At 40.3% G+C, this 21,251-nt stretch overlaps 1 protein-coding gene across 8 annotated transcripts in view; it reads left to right on the top strand.

Annotated features, from left to right (window-relative positions):
- Rapgef4 (Rap guanine nucleotide exchange factor 4) overlaps positions 1-21,251 on the top strand; it is a 233,933-nt gene that overhangs the window by 182,179 nt on the left and 30,503 nt on the right. For all 8 annotated transcript variants that reach the window (XM_010607008.1, XM_010607007.1, XM_010607005.3 and 5 more), the window contains 2 exons: positions 4,406-4,494; positions 8,509-8,587. In XM_010607008.1, coding sequence (XP_010605310.1) covers positions 4,406-4,494; positions 8,509-8,587 — 168 coding nt within the window. The remainder of the gene's footprint in view (positions 1-4,405; positions 4,495-8,508; positions 8,588-21,251) is intronic.

Below are 21,251 nucleotides of genomic sequence, written 5' to 3'. Positions count from 1 at the left end.
TTTTTTTTTTTTTGTGCCGGAGATTGAATTCAGGACCTTGCATTTGCGAGGCAGGCGCAATGACACTGAGCTAAATCCCCGGCCCAGGTATAAGTAATTTAGAGATTATTTAAAGTCTGTAGGGTGATGATATGCAAATACCATGCTATTTTGTATAAGGAATTTGAGCAGCTGTGGATTTTGGTACCCCTGGTGGTCCTGGAATAGCCCCCTACAGATGCAGAGGGATGATTGTATATAAATACTGCATCCTTGATAGCATTTAGTAAATATTACAAACCGATGTATTTCAAAAGGACTGACATACAAAGAGCTATATAAATCTGTCCTTTCACTTACAAAACTATAAAGTTACCATCCGGATTTCTTAACTATTTATTTATCTTTTAGGACTACCCATTCTTGAAAATGTTTTTTGTTTGTTTGTTTTTTGGTACCAGGGATCAAACTCGGGACCTTGTGCTTACAAGGCAGGTGGCAGCACCACTAAGCTAAATTCCTGGCTTTGAACATGTTCTTGCCCAATTGTTTTTAAACTGTTGTCCTTCTAGTCCACAGAGGAGGAAAAGAATGAAAACTTTTTTTGGGGGATAACAGTGTTAGGACTGCTCCTGGTGATTTTCTTTAATGCCTTTCAATATACCTAGATAGTCTGAATTCTTTAATAATGCCTTATTTGTCTTCAAAAAATTATGCTAACTGATTAGATAAGCCCAGAGAATTTACTTTAATGTTGAAATATTTGATCATGAGATCCGAGGGAGGCCCCTTCTTTCACATCTTCAGATTATGTGGAAGGATCACAGACATTTGCTTGTCAACAGTGTTTCCACTGAGGGTCTCCTCCAAATTTAAGATTTTTGTTTTGTTTTGTTTTATTTTTTGGTACCAGAGATCAAACTTAGGACCTTGCACTTGTAAGGCAGATGGTGGAAACACTGAGCTAAATTTCTGGCCCAAGACCATTATGTTTTTAAATTTATCTTTGTCCTCTATCTGGCTCTCCATCATATCTACTGTCATGCAATTCAAATTTCTAATTCAAAAATTTGTGCATGTTCACAGTAAATCATTTAAGAAATATCACTGAGTACGGAATAATGCACCATAAAAAATCTGTTCCCTGAATGAAAGCCTTTGTGTGTGTGTGTGTGTGTGTGTGTGTGTGTGTTCCAGTACCAGGGATCAAACTCAGGACCTTGAACTTGCAAGGCAGAAACGGTGCCACTGAGCTAAATCCCCGTCCCAGTTCCCTGAATGAAAAGCTAGTCTGTTATGGGTCATTTTCCACTTAAATTTTATCCAAATTAGACTCGAGTTGAAAGGAGGGACCATGAAAGTGAATTTTGAGTTGATGTTCTAAACAACTTCCACAACACACCGACAGCCATGCCTATGGATGGACATAAAATTTAAAAGCTTTGGGGCACCTGTCTCCTTAGAAATTGTCCTTTTGAGCTCAGAAAATGTCACCATGTTGGTACTGGTAATGTCATTTTCCTGATTCACTTTTTCTCGAGAAATCCAGAATAGTTTATGCATATGTTTAAACTTTCAAACTCTGCCAGGCACTCAATGCTGAGTATGATATGAAAATGTCAATGAAAGACAATGTTTGTCGTGATGGATACATTATATGGAACTCTCAAACATTTCCCATCCTTGATCTCCTTGTTCTGAGGTTATGTCGGTTTAGTAAGAAAGAAAGAATTTGAAACCACTATACCTGTTTCAGTTCTTTTTTCTTATTTTCCCATTGCTGAACTCCATTTTGTGTGCAGGAAAATAGTTTCTTTCTGCTCCCCTACCCTTGGCCTTTTTTTGTTCAAGATGCAGATAGAAGTATCCTCATTCGCAAACTTGATGTTGGGAAAAGATTTTTCCATTACAGGTTTAAAACCTCCCAGCTCCTATAGCGTAGCCTACTGGGGTGCACATTTAAGTTGAGCTACTTCCCACAGTAATCTGAGAAGAGCCCTGCTATCTGGTCTCAAGTGACCTTGACCTCACTGAAACAGAGAACAAACAGTAGGTGCTTGGAGTGCATAAAATAAAACCTTAATGTGGTGGTTTAGCCAAACCCAGAGCCCCAAGACCACAGATGGCTGTATCTGTCAGGGGTTTCCAGGCCGTCCTCTTCAGGCTACCAGTCCTCAGAGAATGTTAATACCCGACAGTCTTCCCCAACTCAGAGACTGGCTAAGACAGCCAAGTGCACTGTTCCACTAGAGGGAGTTTCTAGTAACCAAAGAAAGCTCCTGCCAGGTGCCAGAGCTTACAGAGGCTACCTTCTCAGTGGGGAGAGGGGGGACGTGGCTTGACCAAACATAACTTAGGGATGTCCAAACAAGGGACACTAGAATGTGAACTCAACCTGCTATCCGAATCTAACTTTTGACAAGAGAACAAATTTCAAACTGATAATGCAGCATGTGTAAATTACTAGCAAGAGCTACCTGAAGCCATGTGAAAGAATACTTTTTTCTTCACTCAGTTTTCTTGTTAAGCAATGTATTTATACACATGTGTAAATAAGAATTCCTTTCAAAGTGAAACAAGCAGAAAGGGCCCTCTTTTGAGAAAGGTTTTTAATTACATACAAAATTTCCTGTTCAGAGTGAGCTCCAGGCTAGATCAGGCAGCTACATCTGCCTGAAAAGTCCCCTGAAACACTATGGTTCTCGGAAGGGAGACAGACAGGCTCACGTCACAGTATTTACTCTCTGTGATCTTAGCTCAGCCCCTCCCGTTGCTGAGCAGTTTTTCCATCTGCAGAATGGAGATGATATTTAGCCAGCAGGGATAAGTATGACAGCCTTATTCAGTGTCCACTTTGTTGTCTGGGGCATGGTAATTGTTGCCCGGATGTATAATGCGCTCCAACCCCATTTCCTGTTTCCTGGACCAGATGCTGCTCCTCTTGCCCCTCATCTGGGGAGTGGGATTCCAGGAGCTTGCTTGGCAGTAGTCTCCATGGAAGTGTCAAAAGTCATTTGTAGATAGCCCCTGCCTTTTCTACCAGTGTTCATTGCCTACAACAGGTAAAACCATTGTCTTAACCTTATTAACTTTGAGAAAAAGGCTGTGCTTTTGAAAAACAGATTTTTTTTCCTGGAGTTCCCTCTTCTTCACCTGTAAAAACTCCAAAGCTAGTTTTTCTCAAAGATTTAACTCCAGCTTCCCTTTGGTCCAGCACATGCGCTCACAGTATCGTTTCAGCTACCACCTGGCTCCCTTCCACACACACTGCATATGTTTCTTACTCAGTCCCAGGGTTGCTTCATTCACCCTCTACCCTCACATGCACAAGGCTGTATATGAGCACGTCTCTTCTAGAACTCCTCAGGCGGGAGGTTAAGACCCTGAGATTTCATGTGCTAGAGTTATTCCAGGTACCTCCGAACGCTTCCTGCAAGGTCTCCCAGAACTGAATTCTACCATTGCTTTCTGAGCAGACAAAAATGCTCTTTTCATTGTTGCTTTTCTTTCCTGTCATCTTGCCTTCATTGAAATGCCAGGCAGAAAAGCAAAGTCTTGAGTTTTGGAAGAGAAAGGCCAAGATCATCTCAAAGTATTTTTCCTGTAGCTCTCTCATTTACCGTTTGTTACCATCTTGACCATGACTTTAAAACAACCCACTTGAAGTTTAAAAAATAAATCTTCACATGCTGACTGGAGAGCACTCTGAGTGTATCTTGGAGAACACTCTGAATGTATCTCTTGAAATAATAGGTAATGCACTGACCAATCATTTGTGTTCAACATTAAAATGAATTATATACATTTTATATTGCTTATGTATTTCCTATTTATGATGCCGTTGGAGTTGGTTTGTTTGCTCGTTGATGTTTGGGATTGTGTTTTCTTTTCTCTTGTTTTATTATTAGCTGTATTTCCAATGCACATACCAGTGTACAGTTGGAATAGACAGCGCATTCCAGAAACAGGCAGGGGAATCCAGTGTGAGACTGAAATTTTGCTATGAGTAACCCATATATGGAGAACCAAGTTGACTGTCATTTCCCCTCACCAGCTCCCCTTTCCTGGCCTGAACTTCCCTGGGATTTATATGTTCCTTTTCATTCCCCTTTGGAAAAAGACTGAAGTTTCTGAGTTTCCAGACTGCTTGCGGCCCTCGTCAAGAAGTTTACTTTAGTTCCATGTAGGGAAAAAAGAACGTTTTTAGAAACTACTTCAGTGGATGCTCTTCCTATTGTGTGAGTTGGGCAAGGTACATGGTCTTTCTTACCACTAAGGGTATATCATCCACAAGTATAGCTGGTATGGCTCCCTGTAATTAATCTCAAATAATAACAACAAAACATCTTACATAAGTTAAAAAAAAAAGTTGTATTCGTGATTATCCCTTTTGAAAAACTAATGACACTTTCATTTTTTTATCCAGGTATACTGTGATGTCAGGAACACCTGAAAAAATTTTAGAGCATTTTCTAGAAACAATACGCCTTGAGCCAGCTTTAAATGAAGCAGCAGGTATGCACACAGTACAATTTTGTATGCCCATTCGGTAAATGCATAGCATTGAAAAAAACTTCTGACTCCATTCTCAATGTGTATTGCCAAGGCAGTTTTAGAAGTGGGTTATGTGTTGGCATTGAAGAGCATCCTGTGTGGTGTAGACAGAGAGCAGTGCCTCTGCCTCCTCCACCCTCTCCAAGCCTGGCTGTCCTCCCAAATCCCTCAGTTTCACTCATACTTATCAGAAGTAGCATTCCATAGGCACCTCCAGCATTATCATTCAATCCCACCTTCCAGGAGAATTGATTAGTTATAATTTAAAGTATACCTATTCTTAGAGGGCATAAAAGGTTACATATAAGCCTTGCTCCAAATGAGAATAAAATGGTTCTCTCTGAAGTGTAGACTCCTGGCCCAGAGTGTAACTAAGCACCACCTATATTGGTGTGCTGTATTGGGGAGCTGAGAAGATAACATTTGATTTCTGGAGACTAGAAGTCTGAGTGATGGTAGGGTTGGTTTTCTTCTGATAGAGCCTCTGTCCTGTGTCTCTCTTCCCTTCCAGTTTCACGTTTTATAAACTGGTTATTGGAGGGGGTTTTTAAGGAGAAAATGAATTGGAGAGGGAGAGCCGGCATCCATGGCTGTTATGGTTTAGATCAGAAATGTCCCCCCAAGTCCCATGTGCTCATAGGCAGTGCTTGTGGAAGGTGATTGGATCATGGGGATGCTGTACTCATCAGCGGAGTCATTCGCTGGTGAGATGACCAGCTGAGTGTTCTCGGAAGGTGGAGCCTGGCGGAAGAGGTGGGTCACTGGGGGAGGGTATAGCTCCCTCCCTAACTCCTTCTTTCTGTCTCTCCTTCCTGGCCACCAAGATATGAGCAGCTTCCCTTCTCTAGACCCTTCCACCATGCCCTTCATGCCCTGGAGCCAACCAACTATGGACTGAAAAGAAACCTCTCCTTTAAGTTGCTGACTTTTCAGCTCACTAAGCTGGATGCCGTGGGTTAGGCAATATGAATGGGTCACCCTCTTTTGCTCAGGAAATTTATAATCTGCTAGAGGCCATGATGAAATATGCAAATAACTTGAGTAGAAGGCAGAAAGTGGTCAGTGCTTCAGACTGGCCAAGGAGTACAGACTGGCCAAGGGGACCTGGAAAAGTGTCATGGAGAATATAGCCTTTAAGTAGCCCTGAAAGAAAGTTGGTGAATAGTAACTAGATGAGACAGAACCTTCCATAGTAAAGGACAGTATTAGTTTGACAGAAAAAAGCAGGGGGTAGCTGCCTGCTTGGTGTTTGCTGTACTCTCATATACCCAAGTGGGAAAAGGGAGGTAAGGTCTAAGAATTTGTGTTACAAACCTTGGATGATCTTAAATATAAGAAAAGCACTGGGGAGTGGTTGACGATGCCTGAGCACAGAGGATGTAGCTAAGAGCTTTGTGGCAGAAAGGCTACTCTGTATTTAGGGTAGAAAAACCATTGAGGGACCACATAACCTTAAGTAAACCAAATTTCCAGTACAGTAGGTCAGGAAAAATGCAGTCGATTTTTCCCTTGTGATTAACTGTTTGCCCCCAATATGTGATTGCATAATGCAATAAATTGAGCTTTCCCTAAATGAATTTTATCTCCAAAGGAAAAGTTTGGTACATTGAGAGACTGTAGCATCTAATAAAAAAAATAAGATCTTTATACCCATGAAAAGCAAATATAGTTAATTGCTTCTTAAAAGAAATTAGAGCCTAGAAATTGGTGTGTTCTGCAGCCGGCGTGTAGGGTGCGATTCTGGTCTTTCCATCCTTGATGCTAGAGGCGAAGCTAACATTATAATTTAGTATCAGACTTCATCCCTGAAGTTTTTCTGATTTTCTTTTCTTATAAGTAATTTCATGGCTTAGAAATAAGGAATAAATCAGCATCTTTCTCATAAATCAAAGATACTGATATCCCCACTACTATCCTGAACGAAAAAAAAAAATAATAATTCTAGACAGGCACCTGAAACATAGGTATGTGGAATAGAATGGATCTACAACCCAGTGAGAAGTGTCAGAGTTCTGGTGAGATGTGTTTACATAAAAATTTCTTAGTCTTTCAGCTCCTGGATATGATAGTACATTTTCTGAATTTACCAAGCCATTAATTTTTCTACCTAAGACCTATTAAATTCCTAGACTTTTAGCCTCTATAAGCAGCATTAGTCACTCAGTGACTAGAATCATTTTCCAGTAGAGCATGACTGTTCTAGAGATATTCTTAACAGTTGCTGCAGCTGAGTGGAGAACAACAAGGCACATGGAAATGTCAGCCCTGGGTGGCTATAGCCATGCCAAGTGGCCAGCTACCCTGCCTTGCAACACTTAAGTCAAATCTCTGCGTTTACAAATTTTAAACTATTATAGGACTGGGGATCTAGCTCAGTCATAGAGTACATGCCTAGCATGTATGAAGTCCTGGGTTCCATCCCCAGCACCACAAAAATAAATTGATACAGAGCATGGATCTTCTGGGTGGCATATATGCAAGTATTACTTCCTCTGTCCACAGAGAAGATGTAAAACGTGAAAAGATGACTCTAGATATTAAACCCAGACAACCAACATCCCATGGTAATTTAAAGGAGAACTCCATGAATCTTCTGTCTGGCACCTTCTCTGTTTTTGTGTGGCTCACTGTGGTAACTAATTAGGCACCACCTGCATTGGTGTGCTGCACTGGGTAGCTGAGATGATAACATTTGATTTCCCCAGATTTGGGACTAGAATGTCCAGGAACTGAGCAATGACAGCTTGAGATTATATGTTTGAATGAGCGTGATTGTAAGACCTCCAGCCACTGATACAGACTTCGGCAGTAGTAGTACATTAAAGACATGGACATTGGAGATCTAATTTATAAAGTTGAATTTACATTTTTTCACTCTTTTTTATTTGGAAAGTTTCATGTCTTAACCAGTGTAGTCCATTTTTGTTTTGTTTTTTGTTTATTTTTGGTACCAGGGATCGAATTCAGGGACCTTGCCCTTGCAAGGCAGGCACAGCGCCACTGAGCTAAATCCCCAGTCCTGTAGTCCATTTTTTAAATGAAAATTCCCATGGCATCTGGAGATCTGAGTTTCAGAAAGCATATACCTGAGGCTTCTAGATTTGTCTTCGTGTACATTCCTATCAGTCCTACCCAGGCAGTATGGTCTTTGCAATTAAAAAAAAAGAAAACCTGCTTCAAATTTAAGGGGAGACAAAGCTTATCTTTGGGAAGCAAGTAACTTATTTCCGTTGCCATTCCCTTCTTACCTTCCTGCAAAAGAGCTTCAAATGTGGTCCAGACCCTACTTTCACCTATTGAATGGCCCTTGTCCTCCTCCAGTGCCACTCACAAGCTTTGTCTTGTCTGTTTTTGCTGTCTTTCCCCCCTCATCAATTTTCTTTTCTTACCTCCTTTTTCTCTGATTCTCTCGCTTTCTTACCTCTCATTTTTCCTTCTGGAAATAGGAAGTTAAATATATATATATATATATATATATATTTAACTGCCTGAGAGAGACAGTATAGAGAACTTGGAAAGTGGGTTGCCCCTGTTCTTTAAAATATGCTGTAAAGCAGACCAAGAAAATGACCAGGCATCAATTCTGCGACTGTGATACAACCCATATGTGACTCTTTAATTTATATATATATATAAATAAATACATATATGTATGTATTTTAATGAGGATGGAAGAATAACTCAGTGGTAGAGTACTTGCCCTGAGTTCTATCCCAGCATTAGAAAAAAAAAATTGTGGTTGATGAGTACCCTTTATTCAAGGCTCTTTTAAAAATAGTATACTTTTGTCCAGCATCCTAAGAAATGATTTTTGATCTCAAGCTCTGTCAACGTCATGATTTTCAAATGAAATGCTTCTCTGTTCAGCAAAATCATAGGTATGAGAACCAATGGCCAAGAACAAATAAACCCTTTTACTTTCCTAAAGCGTTCTACCAGAACCTGATTTCCTTTTCTACTTTTTCCTGCCTCCAGATTCTGTTTTAAATGACTTCGTTATGATGCACTGTGTTTTTATGCCAAATACCCAGTTATGCCCTGCCCTGGTGGCCCAATATCCTTTGATTGTGGTAAGTTACTGTTCCCTTGATAAGCATAGCCGGTACATACCTCATTTTGCTCTCTACAGGTCGGTCATGACCCAGGCAGTGCTGTGTTTCCCACGTGACAGATTCTGAAAGGTCACCATTTTCCCCTGTGCAGGATGTAACTCTCCTGGCCAAGGTCAGCCTTGACATGTTTAAGGGTTTCCAACTTATTACCTGTGTGGAGAGGTATGAATTAGCTTCCCTCGGACTCTTAGTCCATTTTCTGTTGCTGTGACAGAATACCTAAGGTGGAAATTTATAAAGAAAAGAAGTTTATTTAGCTGATGGTTCTGGGCTAGAAGTCCAAGATCAGGCAACCACATGTGGCAAGAGCCCTGCTCTGTGCCATTACATGACAGAAAGCCAGATGGCAAGTGGGCCCATGTGGAAGGGTCAAAGCACAAAAGGCAACCTTACTTAATAATGACTGTTTCTTGCAGTAACTAACTCAATCCTGAGAGAACAAGGACTCACGCACTCCCCTGAGAACTAACCTAGTCCCACAAAGGGCGATGTTAATCCATTCATGAAGGCGGTGTTCCTGTGACCTAATCACCTCTTGAAGTTTCCACCACCCCTCAACACCTTTATGTTAGGAATCATATTTGAACACAAGCGTCCAGGGAGCAAACCATATGCAAGCCATCACCCTCAGAAAGGTGACACTGGCAGGAGCTATGCATGTCTAGCAGGGCAGGGACGAAGAATCTGGAGTAATGTTCGGGACAGCTCCCTGCCCTTGGAAGACTGCATGCCTCTGACAGACGGCCTGGACGAGGGATTGTGGTGTGCTTATGTTCTTCCTCTAAGCTGGGTATTAACCGGGATGCCATCCTGCTGAGATAAGTACAAGTTACCATTGTGAGGTAACTTTCAGATTCATACTAGTCTAGCACATCCTCGCCTCCAGATACCAACATTTGTTTCTTTGTCGATTTTTTTTTATTATGGTCATATTGCCTTATAAATACAAAACTTGAAATTCCAGTGGTTCTTCTAGATTGAGTTTGTTTGGAAGCAGCATTTCAGTAGTGTTTGGAATTGATTGAAGTACAGTGTCTGGCACTGAGAGAGCATTCAGAAAACATAAGTTGAATGGAAGAAGTGAATCTTTTGAATGAGTTTCACCCTCCTTTGGGGGGACCACGTGAAAGTACATTTTTAAATTGTTTTATTTTTAGAGCATCAAAAATTTAGATCCCAAAATACTTTGGCCTTTTTGAGCAGTTACATATATTAAAGGAGAATATCTCTATGTCTTTCTTTTTTTGAGCAATCCAATCAATGTTGGTGTGTTTTTCCTTTCTCAGAAATATAATTGCCTAACCTGATTTTCATTTTCCTGCTCACCCATAATTCTCTTTGAAGGCAACAGAATGTGTGAGGATGGGAGATTTGAGCTGAATGTATTACTCAGAGGGAGCTGCAAGCATAAGATTTGGGTGTTTATTTGCCTGGAAACTATCTTTCCAAGTAATGACAGCTTAATGAGACTTACATATATTATATAGTCTTTCTGGCTCATCTTCAGTTTTTCTCAAGTAAAATTAACACATTCAGGCTCTCTCTGTGCACTCTTAACTCCATACATGGTGATGATTATTAGACCTCTGAGACTTGCTGGAAGGAAAAAGAAAAACCACTGCCGAGTTCAGACTCACTTTTATTTCAGTGGTTAGCGTGTTGGTAAGCCTAGGACAAACAAAACCAAGAGAAAGTGAGAGTCAGGCAAGCCAAATCATATCATCTTTATAACTCAAAGCCCCAAACACTTTGTGGTTTTTTTAATCTGATGTCTTTGTTTATTAGTTTGCTCTCCTTGAAGAGTTGACTGAGGACATTCAGATCACTGACTTCTGTTATTAAAACAGCAGCTCCGGGAGGGAAGGCCCACGCCGTGCCCAGAAGGGGAGGGAAGAGGGGAAGGCAAGAAAACGAATGGCAGACTTGGCCATAGAAGACCTATGATACCCAGTCCTAATCCCTTTCTCAGGAGAGTAGAGAAATCTAGGACAGCTGGGTACAGTCTGGATTACCTGGTATCCTCCAACTACCCCGTCACACCTGGTCTGTGAGAGCTTAGATTCTGTTCGTCATTCTATTTTGAATCAACTCTCTATGTGTTAAGCCACAGAGAGCATTGACCTGTGCCATGCTGCTGTATCCTTTCAGGATTCTCTTGGGCTAGGATTAGCTTTACTTTACAAATGTGGACGCTGAACCCCCTCTCCCCAAAATGGACTGGCCTGCCCAAGACAAGTGGCAGAGTCATCCAGGCCTTAGGATTCCAAACCCAGAGTTTGCAGTTTTTCTCTTTACACCTTACCTATTTAAAAGCTTATTTAACTTTGTAATGATTCTATACCCTTTAATTAGTTTAAGAACATTTCTTGACAACGTTTTGCATGATGCATGCTTCTCTTTGCTTCAGGTGGCTGAACTAAAGTAGGCCTAATTTGTTGAAACCAAATAAAGCACTTTCTACAACTTCTAACCATCCTGGAAATTCTCAGTGATTTTCTACATGTACTTCTAAAACTATGTATGTTTTCAGTTTTAATAGTTTCCTCAAAGTGCAAGGCTCTTAAAGGGGCTTATTCCGCATATTCACCTGAAGAGCACAGGCTTGTCACAGTGGACGCATGAAGGGATCTATTGGCAGGTTAGTCCGGGTGAGTGTGGAGAAGGGGACTTTGGGCTTATGGACTGATCCAGCCAGCACTGTCAAATAAAATGTTTGGCAATCATGGAAATGTTTTATTTTATTATCAGTAGCCAGGAGTTTAAAATTGGTCCTGAGAGAAACTAAATTTTTAATTTTAATAATTTTCATTAATTTAAATAGCCCCACATGGCTAATGGCCACCAATTAGTTAGTGCAAGTCTAGTTGGGATCTTGTTGGGATCAAAAGCCTCAGACATAAATTGTTGTTGTGTCACAGCAAGGGAGGATATTGCAGTTGGCCAGGAACTCATTCTGCTCCCTGGAAGCAAAAGGGAACAGCTCTGTCCTCACAGTTGTGTGTGCGTAAATCATTCCACTCAGGGAGGTGATGTATGGGTTCCCTATATTACCTATGTTCGGGTTCCTTTTATGGGCCCTAAGTAACATAGATCAACTGTGACTAACCCAAGGGATTCATTGAAAGGTAGGGGATTTAGCTCTGTGGTTCTGCCACCTGCCTTGCAAGCACAAGGTTCTGAGTTTGATGCCCAGAACCGAAAAAAGAAAGGTAATGGGACAACTCCAGGGTCTGGAGGAATCTATACAGATCCCAGGCTGTAGGAAGGGCCCTGGTGGGCAGGAACAAGAGCTGGCTGGTGGAGCAGATCACTCCAAACCTCCTAGCCCTCTCCTCATCCCTCATCCTTGGAGAGGAGGCTCTAGTTGGCCTGGCTTTGGTCACAGCTGACCTCTTGGTCAAACAAAGGCAGAGTAGTTTACCACATGGACAGAGAGACTGCATGCCAGGCAAGCAGCGAAAGTGGAGAAATGGGTGAAGAGCAGGCAGAAACAACAGATGCACAGACCCTGCTTAGCAGCACACCCACCTGCAGCTGGGATGTAGGATATGAAATTAGATAAATGAGTTAACCCGTGCTCTTAACATGGGACACAGGGACAGTAAAATACTTACATGTGGTCCACTCAGTTTGGCTAAGTATTTTCAAAGTCGTTAACATCTCTGACTTTTCACAGCAGCCCTATGAAAAAGTCAGTATTTTTCACTGGTCTTTTTCCAAATCAGTAAACTAGGATAATGAAAAATTATGATTTGCTCAGAGAAAGGTAATCACTACTACAGACATGATTTGATCCCTGAGCTACTGACACCTATTTCTGTCCTTAATCCACATTGTACAACTCTTCCAATTTTGCTTTTAGTGTAGAAAAAGGAGGTAGAGCCATGCTGAACATTAACATATCGGGAGACTCTCTATTCATTAGGTACACTTCGGACATGATTTGACCTGATGAATACAAATGCTTTATAACGAGTTCTAAAATCATTTGTTCAACTTCTACACTTGTCATCCTCAGCTTCTTTCACCTTTTAAAAAAGTCTGTATTTAAAATTCAGTTCATTAGTTTTTAAAAGAAAATTTAAACCACCTGTATATATAGCCCTGTCACCTCCAAGTATAACCATGGCTAACATTTTGATGTGTATCCTTCTAGTCATATATACACATAGATATATGAATATGCAGTCATATAGTAAATTTTTTATGGTTTTCATTAATCAGTATTTTGCAAATATCTTTCTGTGCCATTACTTTTCTATACAATTTTTCTAAATATAAACAACTTTTTTATCCTTAAAATAAAATATTGCATTATTGTCAATTACCACAAAAAGAAAACTAGTGATATTTCACTACTGTTAATAATTTCGAGAAAAACACTCCAGAATTCTGAATAAATTCTGGAATGTCTTGTTCTGGGTATTTATTGCCAAATTGCTCTCCTATTGTTTGGATTTTCTGCTTTATAATTAAATTCTACAATCTTCTTGTTTGTACATATACAGGCTACCCTTTAATTCAGTAAGTGATCACAACTAAGCTAATATAATCTTGAATTTTAATAACAATGTCCTTGATTCCAAGTACTTCCACATTATTTACATTATCCTGACAATACTCATTCCCTAAATATGCGGCCCAAAGGATTGGTATGTTATTTAATTCATTTGACTGAGAAATCAAGGCATGGGGATGCCAAGTAACTGTCTTAGCTTCTGCATATCCTGGCAGATGTCTGTTGGAGGTCGTTGTGGCCTTCATGGAATTGTGGTTTGTAGTGCATGTTGTGGTTGACTCCCCAGCACACACACTGTCCTAGGTGGTTTGTTTGGCTACTCGTAGTAATTGGCCGCCCTTGCCAGTGAACAGTTCTCAAATTGCAGGTCCAAGCTGTCAGGGGAATTCAGAAAGAGGCATCCTGGACTTCTGGGTGAAAACATTTTCAACATTTAAGACAGAAAAGAAGAAGACTGTAACCCCAGTTGCCAGCAACACCTTATTCTGCAACTGTAAGGGAAGTGACACCTGGGATAAAGCTGATATGAGTTGATAGTCAGTAAAGAGAGGGACCTACAGTGACATCCCCAGCACCAGGACCAGTTCTGAAATTTACCCTGCTGGTAGGGTTTTTCCATATGTCAGTGAATATAGATCTTTGTTGCTGAAGGCAGATTCTTATTGCAGCTTGAAGTGGTGGCTTATATTTAAACTTACAGAAATTTAAAAATTTTTGGTTGAATATTTTCTGTTAGCATACTAATTTTCTTTGGTTTAGTATTCAACACAAATTTTATGCTTTTGACATAGAAATAATTCATTTAGTTGCCTGAATTAAAAAAAAAATAGAATATGGATTTGCACTAAGTTGTATGTATCTAAAAACTGAATCTTATTTTGTCCCTAAATAGAAGCAAATACAACAGCTTCCCTTTCTGGAAAGATAGGTTCTCCTTCATTTACAGCTTTGTGAAACTGATCTGGAGAGTTTGCCTTTATAAGTTGGCTTGGGTTCTCAGAGAGGAATATAAATCAAAATTTGCTTTTCTCATAGGTGAAAGATTTATGAGAAACATTAGGTTCATATTCTCAAGATTAAGCAAACTTTTTAGGAACCTTCTTTAGATTTCTTTAAGAAATCTTTCAATGTAAATTTTATTGAAGCCAAACTTTACTGTTGTATTTCCCATTTGACCCTAAAAAGTGTTTGATCCCCATGCTGCCACATGAGCAATTTACTTCTGAAAATATGCAATTCAAGAATTTATTTCCAATAAGGAAGACTTGATTTGGTGTTGATATGAACATGATGGTGCTACTTGGAAGAAAATGAACCATCTTACCAGATAGTCAGCACAGTATTTCATATACATGTTTTCAGCCTCATAGCAGTGCTATGTACTCTTTTAATCCTGTGGATTATTTTCTAGTTGGAAAGAGAGATTGAGCAGCTGATTAATTTCTCCAATTCATACAGCTAATAAATGTTGATAGAAAGTCTGAATTCAGGCCAACTGTTGGTTGGACCATGCCCTAACTGCTTTGTTCTAAGTACAGATCCCTGGTCTGAAACTTAAATGGGGACTTCAAAGAGCTAGAGACAAACACAGGGAATTCTATAAATCAGTGGGGGAAAATATTCTGATTAAAAAAAAATGAGAGACATTTAAAGAAATTGCCGGCATGAATGTGCTCCTGTGAGCTCCGAGTTAAGGGATTTATGTATACCAACACAGAAGCATCCTGTGTGGGTTTGAATGATGTCCCAGAGTTAAGGCCACATATACCAAGTACCAGGGACATTCTAAAACTGTCACTGTAAATATCTATGGAGATTCCCGGAGGATGGTCGATAATGGCGCTCAGAGCTAGGGCTTACTGAATGCTGTGTTTCAGATCCAGTTCTGTATGTTATTTCCTGTGTTAATCTCATTACTCTCTTAACCATGATCCTGTGGAGCTAACTGAAGAGGAAACCAAGGCTCCAAACAGTTAGTGGCCTTGCCAAGTGGCCTTATGAGTGGGGAAGCCAGGCCATGAACGTAGGTGGTCTAATGCCAGAACTTCATTTAAGAACTTGAACTTGCTTTCAGGGAAGGACTAGACCTCAGTGGGCAGTAAGCAGGCTGTTGGGCTCCTCCACAGAAACCAGGAGATAATAAAGGGGCCCCTGGCCATAGTGAGAAAAGCAAATGCTCTGAAGTCAGGCGATCTTTGCTTAAGACCTGCATCTTCCAAACTACATTACTCAGCAATTATCCTTAACCTCTGTGAACCCTTTCAGTATAATAGGGGTAATTATACTTGCTCTACCCACTCACCAGGCTTGTGAAGATCAAATGAGGTTATGTGTGTGAAAGTACATTATGAACCTTGAAGTCCCACATGAATAGTATCATTATTATTGCACCATCATGAGAGGAGTCCTGCATAATGTAAAGACTGTACAAAAGCTTTGTCTCATCGGTGGGCAGATGACCCCCAAAGTTTGTTTTCAGCTGCAAGCAGAGAACTTGTATGCAAAGCAGGGTTTTCAAAACAACAACATTGAAGAGTATCAGTTTGAATGTTGATAAGTGTTTTATAAATAGCTGCATAATTAGCATGTACTTACTGCAAAAAGTATACATAATATTTTATTCCCTGTTGTAGGCTGTAATGAATCTGCTGCCTCTACATCCTAGGAGGTTTTCACTTACTTTCCCTGTGATGATTTTAATACATGGAGCCATTATTAGCTGAATTAAGAATAAGTAAATGAGCAGTTAAAAAAATACGGAAAAATTACAGGTGCCTGTGGTGAGTAAGATAATAACTAGGTAAAAATATATGAAATAATTACAGTGTTTGAACGGCAGAGCCGGCATGAGAAAAATGACTCAATGTAATATTAAGCCTGCTGTTGGCAGGGTAGGAAGTCTGTAGCCTGCACTGTGGCCTTCATCCCTTCTGTGCTCAGCCCTGGCCCTGATGCCATCTGTCCTCTGCCAAAGAACACAAGGCCCAATGAGCTGGTTCAGTTCAGTGAAGACAGTCACTCTGAAAGCTTGTCATCCTGTAGATTAAATGCCCAATAACAAACGATTCTGTTCAAAGGACATCCCAGCAGACTTGGTATTGGTATTTGTCTCTGTATCTGGTGACATTGAATTCTTCAGGAATTTATTTAGAATGAATCTGTGGTCCGTATTTGACATCTTGACAAAGTAAGATTTCAGGTAATTTTGATAAAGGTTTTACAAAGCTGTGGTATCATTAAAGATTTTTTTTAAAAAAAAGTATGTTCTTTATAGCATTCCAAACTGTGTGACTGAATCATCTAAGGTATAAAATCAATAAGCATTTAAGGTTTTTTAAAAATGCTTCTCTGTGCCCAATCCTTAGCCAGAAAATGCAGAGATTCACAATGTCTTTCAGATCAGGTACTGCTGTTAATGGTTCTGATGTAATGTTCCTGGATGGTGAGGATTCTTTGGCAGAGAGAAAGTGCAAGTTGGATTGAATGTTTGGTTAATTGTAGTGAGCCAGGGCTTTGCTGCTTGACATAAGATGTGAGGCATCTGGTGTGAGCCGTGCAGATATCTAGGCAGACAGCAGCAGTTCCAGACCTCCCTGATCCTCAGATTGTACAGGCAGCCACAGGTTTCGATTTTCTCCATGTGCCTTGTCTGCTTGGAGGATTTTCTGACATTAATTTTTCTCCATCTCAGATGAATTTCTGTGTTACCCAGAAAACTTTTAAATCACCTGAATCTGCTACAAAATATATATTTAAATAAAGAAGTTAATATTAATGATAGGCAAAACAGCTGCATAAACAGGGAGAAAAATCATGAAAACTTGGTTTCTACTCATTAAAGTTCCATTGATAAATTTGGAAAGTCACCTAACCTCATTTTGCCTCAGTTTCCTTACCTCTAAGATGATAGAGTTGAAGGAAATATTATGGTAGGCTCTTGAAACGCACAGATTTCAGGATTCCATGATTCACTGAAACCAGCTCTGTGGTCTGTGATGAGTTTGGTAACCTTAAACTATTATGGGCTTTAAATTATGTTTAAAATACAACTGTATTTATAATTCCAATTTAATTGGAGTTAAAATTCTGATTCAGTTCATAATTGTAGAATCTCTGATAAACCTTTAACTATAGATTTTCTAAAAGCCTAGGGAGATTGTGGTGGGAATAGGAGCCCCAGGACCTCCCTGGTCCCGTTTTAGGCACAATAAATTACACACAAGGTCTTCTGGAGGTCATCGAAGAATCTGATCCAAGACTGTTCAGGAAGAGAGCATTGTGCTGCCTGGGGAGAGCAGAAGCATTGAGCATATGCTGATTCAGCTTTAAAAATAGTGTTACCCCACCTCAGTTTAGTAAATAAACATCTGTGCGGGAAAAGGCAAGACTTTGTGAAATAAATCAGTTCTTCTGTTTATTTTCCCAGAAGCAAAAATTCATAACTTCCCTGAGAAAAGGGAGAAACCCCTCCTAGTCTCTGGCATTGGTCAATCCTGTTTCCCAGGAGGTTGCAGGGTCACTCGTTTGGGACAGGTCACTCAGCCCTGACGTAGGAACCCCACATGCTGGGTCAGCGCTAGGAAATCTGAACTTCAGAAGAAAGGAAAGGGAATACATTTTTTCCCATTAGGATTTTTGCTTCCCAAATGCAGTTATTCTTAGCAATTTTGTGAACCCACATGCTAATCTCTAGGCACTGTCTCCAGCGTGTGGACAGTGGTTATGACAGTGGTAGGAAGAGCGTGGTCTGGATTCATGAACCTTGAGATTTACTCAGTTAACAACCTGTGGAGATCTCTTCTTTCTGAAACTCAGTTTTTTCATCTGGAAATATTAACTCTTTAGGCATGTAGCAGGCATTGTATAGTCACATGAACATACTGAAGGTATTTTATAAGCTCTATTCCCATTTGAAGCATCATCCAATTAATTTGTCTTTTATTATCAACAAAAGACATATCTATGTCAAAAAAAGAGGACAAGAGAATCTGTCCTGACCCATAGAGAAAACGTAGATTTAATCATCCTGTGACACTACAGATTAGCCACAGATGTGCTACTGATATTGCTGTATCCAACACTGCTTTCTTGGTTCACATCAAGATGATCTGGAAAATTAGAATTATATTCATTTGATACTAATTTAATGTTTCAAACCTTTCAGCCTCAAACAATGTGGAAACTCTCCTCCCCCACCTTCCTCTCCTCCTCCCCCTCTATTTTTCTGTCTCCCTCCCCCCTTGGATCTCTCCCCCACTCTCCCAGCGCACACCTGCACCTCCTCTTCGGCGTATTGTCTGGTGTAATATTGAGAGTAGATAGGGGCCATGTCCATTATATCGCTCACACTTATCACTGTGTTTCTCAGAGCAGCCTCTTAATTATTAATTGTGATTCCGTTTGAATGATTTCTTTGTCCAAGTACTTGTAAAACATTTTGATATCTTTTTTCAAAACTATACTAATTCATTTGAGAATACATTCACTTCTTTAACACATTGAACTCCCCATCTTGAGGTTATTTTCCTCAATTAAACTAAGGACTCCCACTCTATACACTAGTTCAATAAAAGCTTCCATTTCCTTTGTTGGATATTACCAGTTTTGAGTGATGCAAATTCATGTTACGTGTGTTAGCAAAATCTTTTTAAGATCATATTTTATATATAACTGAGGGCACAGGGTGTTCTTTTAAAAATAATAAAGACAAGATGAAAACATTTCTGCACATTTTTCACAGTACATCAGGAAGATGTCTTTCGTGGACATTATCACACAGATCTAGAAAAGCGAATAGATGGAGGAAGCCTGGGTTGAGTTTCAGGGTAAGGAACATGGATGTGACTCACACTGGCATCAGGGTATTGAGGGTAGCAGCATACAGAGTGAGCTCAGAATGAGCTGGCTTTAAAACATATTCTGTTCAGATTTCAGAATTTTCACCACCTCCTACATAGTCCGTTTGGTCTCCCCCCCACACACACACCCCTGACCCATCTCAGCTATTCTTACTTTGTCCTTTTTACTCTTATGCCGTGGAAATGAAAAGGGCAGTAGTGGCCAAAGCCTGATAGAACCATTTTGTTACTGGGCTAACACCAAAGACTGGGTCACTTACAACACAAGTTTATTTAGCTCACAGTTCTGGAGGCTGCAAGTCTAAGACTAGAAGGCCGCATCTGCTCACATCTGGTGAGGACCTCGTGCTGCTCCAGGAATGGCAGAAGAGTGGAAGGGAAAGTGCGTATGTGCAAAGACAGGGAGTGAACAAAGAGTCTAACCCCACTGTAGCGAGGCTAATCCATTCCAAGAGAGCTAAGCCAGTATCTCAAGAAAGATATTAATCCTCCTTAAAGGCCTGTCCTTCCAACACTGCTGCACGGAGGAATATGAGTTTGATGGGGGCAAAACATCTTCAAACGATAGCACGATACACATAGAAGTCACAATAAAATTGAACGAAAGAAAGCACCATGGGAAACTGGCATATGTTCATTGTGATGTGTGCCCAGTTCCCTTTAGATTCACTTTGCTGTCATGTTACTAAGTGTAATAGTCGAACAAGAGATTTGAAATTAGCTCACCTTCCACAATGAGTAAATGGCAGTCTACACCTACGAGATTCACTGAAGACTGTGTACAAGGTGGCAGCAGAAGGACACAAGCCCTGACCCTCTGACTAGTGGGTGATCCAGTACCCATGTTTCAATCAAGCATCTCTTATTTGGCATCCATTGGGTGCCTGACAGTGGTACCTGCCAAAAAAAAAAAAAAATGTTGCACCCAGTATTGCATCGCTTTGGAAAGAAAAACTGAGCTATGGATGCATACAAGCAAGAGACCAAAGAGTTAATCAGAAAAGAAATAATTTTCACATAAAATGATCTTTTTTGCTTTTTTATTGTAAGCTCAGAGAGAATTGTAGCAATACAGGATGAGCAATTTTCTTTTTTTATGAATCTCGTGCTCAATTTATGAAAGCCATTTTGCAACCCATTTACATGCAGTAAACCTTTGCTTTAAGGTTCTGTCATTTACCTTGATCATGATTATTTATAGTTCTTTCAGAAAAGGCCCTTTACAGGTTTAGCTCTCAAGCACAGCACTGCCACAAGGCAGTTTTCTACAGTGCCTTTTAAGTCGTGGCAGTGAGCTAAGACATGGCCAGTCTTGCAGCTGGCTGTGAGGCTCACAGTATTGTGTAATGGGGACGAAACTAGTCGGAATCAGGATACTCGGACTGAGAACCAACCCTTTACTCTCATAATGTCATGTCAGCCTTGTATGTCCTTTTGTGTTAGTTTGAAAAGGAAATGCCACTTTCATCACAAAACTCTAAAATAGAGCCTAACTGGGGAACTTTGTGTGCAAGCCACGGTGTAAGTTGTAAATGCTAAATTGTTTTATGAACTAGTTTTGTACACTATGAACTACTTGTAAATCCTCAAAAATGGAATGGTATCTCTTAACTAAAGTACTTCTTGACAGCCTATCATGTTTTCCCTACTATAATCCATACAGGAGTGTAAGCAGAGAGCAGAGCTTTCTACTCTGAACACCTAGATGACATTCAACCAAGTATTCATTCTGTTAACAAGCAAATAAAATTTCTAGGTGAATACCACTGTACATGATATAGAATTCAAGACAAATTAATACATCATACAAAAGCTTGTGGGGCTCATAATTAAGGCAAGCTGTAAATGCACAAATTGACAGGTAGGTCGGCTGTGGTTTTAGGCAAGAGAAGAGGTAGGGTATAAAGAGTGAAGTTCTCCCCAGAGGACTGGTTCAGCAGGGGCCTTTCCTCTTTCTAACACACACTGGGTTTTCCTACCCCCAGCTTTTCTTGCTCACATTTGTACTCTGTGTCAGCCAGAGTCGTGGAGAACTAGATATCTACCCAGAAAGGTTTAACTGAAAGACATCTGATGAGGGTGACCATAGAGATGTGGGAAGAATTATGGAAACCAAAAGGAGATGGCGTAGCACCCAGAGACAAGCAACAGCAGGTGGTATTACCACCTCAAGAGGTGATGTGTGAGGCAGAAAGCAGGCCAAGAATGAGAGCTGCAGCTAGACCCACC

This window comes from Fukomys damarensis, unplaced genomic scaffold (assembly GCF_012274545.1).
Source record: "Fukomys damarensis isolate Sample0158 unplaced genomic scaffold, DMR_v1.0_HiC HiC_scaffold_26, whole genome shotgun sequence".
Lineage (NCBI taxonomy): Eukaryota > Metazoa > Chordata > Mammalia > Rodentia > Bathyergidae > Fukomys > Fukomys damarensis.
Note: the sequence above shows the minus strand (reverse complement) of the source record. Positions and strands in the feature narration are given on the sequence as shown.